The sequence below is a fragment of the Scylla paramamosain genome, chromosome 42 (assembly GCF_035594125.1).
Source record: "Scylla paramamosain isolate STU-SP2022 chromosome 42, ASM3559412v1, whole genome shotgun sequence".
NCBI classification, from domain to species: domain Eukaryota; kingdom Metazoa; phylum Arthropoda; class Malacostraca; order Decapoda; family Portunidae; genus Scylla; species Scylla paramamosain.
The window spans coordinates 4,385,001-4,395,000 of record NC_087192.1 but is presented as its reverse complement, the minus strand read 5'-3'; the positions used below and the strand labels follow the sequence as shown (position 1 = coordinate 4,395,000).

General features: G+C 41.8%; 1 protein-coding gene across 1 annotated transcript in view; it reads left to right on the top strand.

The window, feature by feature from the left end:
- The first annotated feature begins 5,266 nt into the window (after positions 1-5,266).
- Positions 5,267-10,000, top strand: part of LOC135093263 (uncharacterized) — a 35,170-nt gene continuing 30,436 nt past the window's right edge. The window contains exons 1-4 of the mRNA XM_063992342.1: positions 5,267-5,361; positions 6,541-6,663; positions 7,123-7,291; positions 7,956-8,120. Coding sequence (XP_063848412.1) covers positions 6,544-6,663; positions 7,123-7,291; positions 7,956-8,120 — 454 coding nt within the window. The 5' untranslated portion in view covers positions 5,267-5,361; positions 6,541-6,543. The remainder of the gene's footprint in view (positions 5,362-6,540; positions 6,664-7,122; positions 7,292-7,955; positions 8,121-10,000) is intronic.

Sequence of the window (10,000 nt, the reverse complement as noted above, 5' to 3'; positions counted from 1 at the left end):
TAACATTAAATGAAAATACTTTAACAGATACTACTACTACTACTACTACTACTACTACTACTACTACTACTACTACTACTACTAATAATAATAATAACAACAACAACAACAACAACAACAACAATAACAATAACAAATAACACGATAATCCAGGAACAATGCAATAACGAAGAAAACCAAGGAAAAAGAAGGAACAGAAGGAACAGGAAGAGAATAAAAGACAAGAGAACCACACACCCATCCATCCACATACATCCACACGTCCTCATCCACCTACCCATCCATCCACTTGTCCACCGCGACCTTGTGAGGCTCATTAGAGAAGTGGACAGCGCCCAGTCCACCTGTCCCCTCCATTTCACCGCCCCCCACACCTGTCATTACCCCTTCTTCTTGTCCCTCCTTCCCTCCCAGTGTCTGTAACCATATTACGCCCCCAACCTCTCTCTCTCTCTCTCTCTCTCTCTCTCTCTCTCTCTAGATTGATAGATTGATAGATAGATAGACATATATACAGACAGAGACAGAAAGATAGGCAAATATACAGACAGATAGATGAACAAGCAGAGAGAGAAAGAGAGAGAGAGAGAGAGAGAGAGAGAGAGAGAGAGAGAGAGAGAGAGAGAGACAGAAGAGGTTCTACAAATAAGCAAACAACAGCAAGCCTGAAACACGCAACAAAGTACATCTGACGTCACGGTCTGTCGATGTAAGAGATACACAATTGTTCACCAGACGAAGAGGAGAAAAGATATAGATTGCAGGTGGGGTAGGAAGCAGACATAGGTGGGGAGGGAAGAGGGAGGGGGGGGGTAGAATGTTATTGTGGACTCGGCTATGTGAGGCTAGGAGGGGAGGGAGAGATGGGGGAAGAAAATAGGAAGAAAAAAAACAGTGAGGTAGAGAGAATGTAGGTTAAAAGGAGAGTAGAGAAGATGAGAGGAGGAATGGAAGGAGATCATGAAGGGGAGGGAAACAGAAGGAGGGAAGAAAGAAAAGCATGAGGGAAGGAGAAGAGATGAAGGAAAAACAAAGGGAGGGGTGGAGAAGAAGGGAAGGAAAGAGGAGAGGAGAAGAGAGGAGGAAGAAAAGAAAAGCTCGCGATAAGGGGAAGAGGAAAGGATGAAAAAAGGGGAAGAAGAGACGGAAAGAGGAACAGGTAAAGATGGAGGAGAAAGAAAGGGATGATTGAAAGGGAAGGAAGGAAGAAAGAAAGAAAAGAAAGGAATAAATGAAGGAGAAAAAAATGAAAAAAAAAACGAAGGGGGAAGGAGGAAGAGGAAACAAAAGTATGAAGGTAGGGCAAGACAAAATAGAGGAAGAAAGAAATAGAAAAAAGAGGGAAAAGCAAAAGGAGGTAGAGAGAAGAGGGAAAGAGGAAGAAAAACTGGAGGAGAGAAAGGAAAGTGTAAAAAAGAAATAAACAACAAAAGAAAAAAGAAAATTAAAGGAAATGATGGAAATAAATGAGGGAAACAAAAGGAGGAAGGAATGGAAAACAAAAGGGTTAGGGGAACAAAAGCAAAAAAAAGGAAAGAAGGAGGAAAAAGGGAAGAGGAAAAAAATCAATTGGAAAGAGGGGAAGAAAGGAAATAAAGAAAAAAAAGAAAGAAGAAGGAAACAAAGAAGAAAAGATGAAAGGAGGGAAAATCAGAGAAAATGGGAGAGGAATTAGGATATGGGAAAGAATAACGAGACGGAGATAGACGGTAAAGGAAAACTGTAAGGAAGGAGGAAGCAGAGGAAAAAGAAGAAGGGGAAGAGGATTCAAGAGACGGAGAAGGAGAGAGAGGGAAACGAGAAGAGTCAAAAAGACAAGGAAACAAGAGGATGGAAGGGAAAAGAAGGAAGGAGAAAGACAGAGAAGAAATAAATACACAAGAAAAGATGAAAATAGGAAAAAAAGTTAGAACGAAAGAACTGAGATGAGAAAAAAGAAACAAACAAAAAAAAGAAATGAGAGAGAGGAAGAGAAGGAGGAAACCCGGAGAAAGAAGGAAGGAAAAAGACACAGATAACGAAAGAGGAAATTAGACAAAAGATGCTAAAGAAGAAGAAAGAAAGAGCTAGAGAGAAACAAAAAAAAAAAATTGAGACACTAAATTACAAGAAAAAGAGGATAAGAAAGAAAGACATGGATAAGAAGGAGGAAGAAGAGTAAAAAATAAAGAAGAGAAAGGGAGAGAGAGAGGACAGAGTGGGAGATAAAGAGAGAGAAGAGAGAGGAGGCAGGAGGAGGAGGCGAAGGAAGAGAAAATGAGAAATAAAGAGAAACAGGAGATAAATTAAGAAATGAGAAAGATGGAGAAGTAGGAGAGATGTAAGAGAATAAAGAAGAGATAGAGAAAAAAATAGACGAATAGGGGGAAGTAAGCACTGGACAAGAAATGGGGAACAGAGCCAAGAATGTAAGAGTTAGTTAGGTTAGGTTAGGTTAGGTTAAGTCAGGTTAGGATAGGATAGGTTAGGTTAGGTTAGGTTAGGTTAGGTTAGGTTAGGTTAGGTCAGGTTAGGTTAAGTTAGGTTAGGTTAGGTTAGGTTAGGTTAGGTTAGGTTAGGTTAAGTTAAGTTAGGCTAGGTTAAGTTAGGTTAGGTTAGGTTAGGTTAAGTTAGGTTAGGTTAAGTCAGGTTAGGATAGGTTAGGTTAGGTTAAGTTAGGTTAGGTTAGGTTAAGTTAGGTTAGGTTAGGTTAGGTCAGGTTAGGTTAAGTTAGGTTAGGTTAGGTTAGGTTAGGTTAGGTTAGGTTAAGTTAAGTTAGGCTAGGTTAAGTTAGGTTAGGTTAGGTTAAGTTAGGTTAGGTTAGGTTAGGTTAGGTTAGGTTAGGTCAGGTTAGGTTAAGTTAGGTTAGGTTAGGTTAGGTTAGGTTAAGTTAGGTTAGGTTAGGTTAGGTCAGGTTAAGTTAAGTTAGGTTAGGTTAGGTTAGGTTAGGTTAGGTTAAGTTAAGTTAGGCTAGGTTAAGTTAGGTTAGGTTAGGTTAAGTCAGGTTAGGTTAGGTTAGGTTAGGTTAGGTTAGGTTAGGTTAAGTTAAGTTAGGCTAGGTTAAGTTAGGTTAGGTTAGGTTAAGTTAGGTTAGGTTAGGTTAGAATAGACAGTGGAAGGACGAGGGTATTGGGATGGTGACTGGGCATGTACAATGAGTATCACCACCACCATCACTACCATCACCACCAGCACCACCATCACAGCCGCACATCCATCAGCAGGCAGCTACTCGCTATCTTCACGCCCATCCATCAGGGCAGGCAGCGGCGCGCCCTTCGTCACTAGCGATGATCAGTATTCCGGGCGGCGCTCTGCCAGGGGCGGGGTATTGATTGCCGCCGCCGCCCTCACGCCCTCTCCTACGTCGCGGCCGCCGCCACGGACTGACTGACACCTCCCAGCTCACCTCCTGACGGCCACGACCTTCATACTGCTCCTCCCACTACTACGCCTGCACGTGAGCCTTGTTCTTCTCTCTCTCTCTCTCTCTCTCTCTCTCTCTCTCTCTCTCTCTCTCTCTCTAAAATGTTTTCTGCTTCTGTCTAAGGCCCCTATTCAGAAATACATTGCTTTCTCACCCCGACTCTATTCAAAGACCACAGAGTTCATTTAGCCGCGTTCTCAATACTGTCTTCTCTATTGACATTCTTGTTATTCTGCCACTAGAACCATAAAAACACTTAAAAAACCGTGTAACTTCAATTAGACCACTAGAGCATTTTGGATGTAGTGGACGTGCACCAGTGTGTGTGTGTGTGTGTGTGTGTGTGTGTTGTCTCGTGACTCATGTTCCGGTCCACTTTTCGCACACTGCCGGGTGAATCATTACACGCCCGCGTCACTAGCCCCACTGATTCACGTCTTGGTCTGGACGCAACACGCTGAATCAACACGGGCCGCGAAAACTATCATTCCTGTGCTGCATGCTTCCTACACACACCAGCATGGACTTCTGTAACTTGAACTTGGCATAATAAACCTCGTGGAGGACGCATGGTTAAGTGTGTGAGGAAATAAAGGTCTCTCTCTCTCTCTCTCAGATAGTAGAAGCCACACTTCTTATCAAAAAACACCAGCTAAAAATAAGCATTAGCATGTTTTATTTTACTCAGTAAAGAACAAGATACCTTATGATGGCCAGGCTGCCTTGGCGTGGAGAAAAATTATTTAGTTTAGTCTACCATTTCAACTTGGTTTCTCTGACCTTCATAGAAAACAAGCCCCCCATAATTTAAGGTTATACATCGCAAAACATGATGAGTAAATAGCATAAAAGCACTAGTAATGTTAAATTGAGAGGTAAAGGTAACAAATATAAGATACGGCTCAAATATGAAAAAAAGAAAAAAAGAAAATATGACAATAGGTGTTTACCTTTCACGAGCAGCAAGTCAAGTCGGTAGTGGTGGTTGTGGTGTAGACAAGCCAGGGCCACGTAGGAGACAAGGTTCCTGCCCTCACTGCCCTGTACATGCCCCAGGCCTCCTCACCCGTCATTGCAGCATTTCTTGCCAAAGACTATGTAATCTCTTGCATAGTCTTTGAATTCTGACGACCAATCACAACTATAACACGCTGGAGGTCCACCCAGTCTGTGCTCCACTTTGTGTGGCTTCTATTTTCACGCATTGTTCAAGTAAATACATGCGTGGTATTTCTTTTGACATTAATTTCCAGTCACTGTCTTCCCATCCACACATAGTAGTATAACACTGCCCCTCGCCGGCAGCTCTCTCAGGGCTGTACCTCGCTGGTGTCACGTCCTCCATTGCTCTCCTTCCACACCTCAGGCACACACGCCCATCAAGACCATCAGGCCAGGAAAGTATGTGCTGGTCCAAAGAAAACAATTATCAGCCTTTGTTGTACATCACTGAATAAAACGCCGGTTCACACTAAAGAGTTAAGCCAAGTACGCCATTGACATCAAACACCCACCATCCAAGATTTGTATTTCGCACCACGCTACAGGCCGTCTCTCTCTAGATTATATATTTTTTATTTTTTCTGTTGATGAATGATTTCATCTTCTATACGTGTCTTTTTGCAAATTCTGATTTTGTATATACTAAGCTAAATAGAAGATTTAAGTATGTTTATTTATTTATATAATTTGAAAAATGCCTATAAATATATTTATTTTTTTCGGTTTCAAAGTTTATAAGATTAAATAAGCTAATGAAAAGTCTTGATTTATTTACAGATCAATTTTTTAATATTGAGACAATATATTAAACAAAACATGAAATTTATCGTCAAAATGTGCACCGAGGAAAACAAAACATTTATATTTAGTGTCCCTTTAAAGTGTCGTGAGGGTGTTTTCGTTTTGAAAATTTACCCCAAGTCTTAAATTTCGGAGACTTTTTGGGGTTACAGGTGAGATGAACATTTCGAGAATGGTTATTGGGTGTATATGTAATAGTTGATAGTGAGATTACTTGACTAAAAGGAAGGGAAAACTTAGTTGAGGGACGAGAGATCAACGTGGAGAAAGTAACCACGGGGCAAATATCTGCTCGTTTTGCCGTGTCAAGACCTCTTTCATGAATGTGATCAGTCAGCAACAATCATTAAACAATTGTCGAGTCCCACATGCCTCTACCGGGCCCTTCCTGGCCCGTCTGGAGGCAGCCTGGGGTCCCAGCCCACCACTCGCCGGTACTGGTGTGGTGGTGACAGAGTCCAGGCACCGCCCAGTCTTGGCTCAGGCCCAGAGAGGGAGGATGGTGGCTGCCTCGTGCACCACACCTCACCAGCAGCACGTGACCTGATCAGTTCTTCCTGGAGGATTAGGGAAAAAAAAAAAGAAATGAGTAAAAAAGGATATTTGAATAATTTTCTCAACACTAGTGATAACTTACCTAGGGTCACTTTGCCAGATATCAGATGAATATGAATATCTGGTCAAGTCTAGGACAGCTTGAAGGGAAAGCACACACTGGAACAGAGAACCTACATGTACACCACTTTTTGTCATTATATGGAAGCTGTACACTATTATTTAGCAAGCTTTAAGCCACATTTACATGACTGAGTACTGGTTGGGTAGCTTTGCCTCTTCACTGGACAGTATCTGCCAGACTTCTTTGTGTTCTTGTTTACCTGGTGATGGGTGGGCTGGCAAAGTCCTGATTATGTAATTTCTCAGCATTCTCATCTCCCATTTGTGTTGATCATGAAGTGTGATGGATCTTCTCATTAGGTACTTCAGTTGTGCTGACATGAGCATCACATCCTACAAATTGTATGTAATAATCTTGAATGCTGCTGCTCATTGGTCCCTGTCTCAGTACTCATCAGTTTTGACATTCCATACACAAGGGTGTTGGCAGTAGAGTGCTGGTGGTGGTGTGGTCTCATCACTAGGCCATTGCTCTTTAGAAAGTGGACTATTAGACATGACATATGATTACCTTTATAAATATGAATGAGAAATGGTTTTAGACTGATAAGAGCTGCGTGGTGTTGTCTGATTAGTACTTTGCAGACTCCCTGTGTTTTCATAATGAGTGGTGCATGTTGTGCCAGTGCCTGACTCACTCCCTCCCTCGGCAGACCATGGAGGAGATTCACTTGGTGCCGGTGGTGCAGCGGCCTCTTGTGCGGCTCCCTCCTGTATCCGCCTTTGGTTTCTCCAGCCTGAGGGAAGCCGTCAGGAATATGACTAGGCCGCAGAAGGTGTGTATTGCTAAAAGTAATTGATATTATATATCTATTTATTTATGATACTGGTGGATGTGCATGCATGTATGTGCATGTGTATGTGTGTGGTGTGTGTGTTTGTGTGTATACATATGCATATGCATGTAATATGTATGTATGTGTGCATGCATGTGTATGCAAATGCATCAAAAGAGTGGGCTGGCTGATCACAGAGAGTGCTAGTACCTATACACACTGATACCTGCTGAAGCCTTGGAATTTGGTATTTGGTATTTGATGACATAAAGTTTTAGCTCATAACAGTCTTATTTTGTGTAACTCTTGAACCAAGACTACAAGTGGTACAAAATGTGAGTTATGGGCAGTACACATGTAGCTGTGTGTCTGTATGTTGAGACACACAGGTGTTTGAGGTGCCTCAGATATGGCTGGTGTGGGGAGAGACAGCAGTGCTGAAGCATGGCTGTGTTCCAGGTGGTCATCATGAGTGTGGGCACCGGCCTGGCCCTGGTGGCACTGGTGGCACGTTACCTGCGCCGCAGGAAGCGCCGGCTGCCAAAGAAGTCAGCGCTGTACAACCCTGATGACCCGAGCCGGGCGCACCGCAAGGTGAAGCCCATCACCATCCGCAGCCCCTCGGGAGGTGAGTGTTGGCACTCCTGTGGCTAGCAAGGCACTCCTTTGTGTTTAATAATAATAATAAAAATAATAATAATAATAATAATAATAATAATAATAATAATAATGATAATAATAATAATAATAACAGTAATAATAATAAATGGTTTATTGATATGGGAGTTGTTATACTGAAAATATACATTGGTTTTGGGGGGAGGCTTAACATTAAACTTAAGGTTAATCTAGTGAGAGAAAGTAACTGTTAATGGCTCGCACCATGGTGGGAACCGCACTGAGGCAGCATCGGTCCATGTGCGGCGTGCCAGGCGGGGGTGTGAGCATTGAGGATATGGAAAATGTGAAGTAAAAAGGAAATATTGTTAATATGCTAATATTTATTGAATATAATTTTGTGTATTATAATTCTTGGGAAGTGTTTTGTCACTCCATCACATTGGTCCTGAGAACTTCATTTTATACTTATCTTATATCTTTCACACTGTCAGTGTAGCTAACAATATTTGATATCTTGAATGCAATCTATTAGCTCTTATTGAAGTTAAATATTGCTTGGCATGTATAAGGAACACTCAGATCACACACATTACAAAGCTGCAGCGTTGCCTCACATACTCACTCATGCTGCTGCTGTAGTGTTCATGTGACATCCTCGTCACCTTCCACAGAGATCCACAGTGTGGGGGGCAACGTGTCCCCGGGCTTCCACCGCTCTGTGCACCACCGGCACAGCTCCATCTCCGTCAGCAGCGACCGCACCAGTGTGGCGTCCACCCTGGGGCCGCAGGGAGGGGATGCCAACCCCCTCACCCCCCAGCAGTACGGCGTGATGGGTGAGTACTGCCTTGCTGTGTGCGCTGCTCAGGGTCACTCTCTGCACATCAAATTCAAATTCATTAATTTTTCCACAGGATAGCAGTTATTACACCATTGGTTGGTAGGCAACTCTGCTCGTCTTACTGGGCTTGCAAAATATAACATTAAAACTAATAATAAGACATTAATCAAAATTCAAACAGTACTAATAATGAATGATATGAATAATGTGTGGCGTCAGGCAGTAATGGATTGTGTCAGAGGCAGAAAAAGACTGGAAATGCTGGATTAGAATTCAGGTTTCTGTGTATGAATGATTGTCAACTCCTTTGAACCCCTTGATAAGTTTGGTGCATGTCTTTCAAATTGTTCACGAGAGGGAAATAATAAAGTAAAGAGGAAACAAGTGAAGTGATGTTTTTTTTTTAGCATAAAAATGAAAGTGGATGCAAGTCTAGGTTGATGTCAAAGGCACTTCATCTGTGTCCCCTCCATGCTGTTCAAGAATATGTTACAGTACTTGCAAATAAAGCAGAAGAATATCTTGATTTTGATTCTTCTCTTGTAGCTCCATTATACAGATCAGCACAGTACAGGCAGTCACTAACATAATAATCAAAGCAATACAGTAAAGACCAGTTCTGCTTGGAGGGATTCAGAGGTACTGTACAATCTCACATGGCACAGCTGACTACAGTTTGATAATGGTCCTATTGCTGTTGGTAAGAGGTTTCAAGACACTTATCTATTCATTTTCGACGCCTGCCTTTGACTCTGTTTTGGGGACCAGCACCTCACTGGGCCTTTTCTTCCTTTTTTTTCTTTTTTCTTATAATTTTGTTGCTCATAGTCAGTACCCCTCCTACATTAAAAACAACAAAATTTACACCCTGCTTTGGGTTTAGACGGCTCCTGGTAGGCAGTGGGTGGTGTGATACGTGTTGTGTTGTTACCAAGTTTACCTAATGATACTAGGACTGGTAATCACTGTGCTTTGTTGGTAAGATATACATTGAGTACCATGCCAGGGGTTTAGTTCCCAGATACTCCCTTTCTTGGCTTGGCTTGTCTACATTTGATTTTTCAGTCATTACACAAGGCATTTCTGGGTTACGTAGGTGGGGCAAAGCAGGGATAGACATTTTTATATAAATGATGCATCTTTAGCTGTTCCCATTATATCACTGACGTTAGTTGGTGGTGGTGTGACTGTCCTTGTACTGCTGAGTGGGAACCGTTGATTTGTGGAGAGTTTTTCAGTTTAGATAAAAAGGCAGGTAATTAGATAATCACTGGGCAGGGCAGAAGTGTTGGGTATAGAATTGATAAGTACAAAAATATGATATTAACGTAAGGGTAGATTTGAGAAGCCAGTAGAAACATCATGTTATGTTCATAGAAAAAAAAAATGAAAAAAATATTTAAAGAATACAATAGTTCGCCTCAAGTGTTCCATCAGTTTGGTTTGTAATATAATATAATAAGCTGTAATGTGATAATAACTCGTCAAGTCATTATCTCGTGGCAACGACACATTACTCCTGTCACCCTGAAGTATAGAGGAGCTCCCCCACCGTAGTGCAGTTTTCTTTGGTGCGTTGCATAAGGGATTTTAAGGGTAACCTTAGATATTTTCCTGGTAGAGGCACGAGCAGATAGCAACACATGGGATCCGACACATTCCAATAAGGTCATTTATGAGAAATTTAGCATTGAGGAAACATATATTTTGATTACTTGAAATGTTAGGATTAATGATAATAATGATGATAATGATGATGATGATGATGACGAGAGAGAGAGAGAGAGAGAGAGAGAGAGAGAGAGAGAGAGAGAGAGAGAGAGAGAGAGAGAGAGACCTAGTAATAAAGGCACAGGGAACGCATGAAATGAAGGA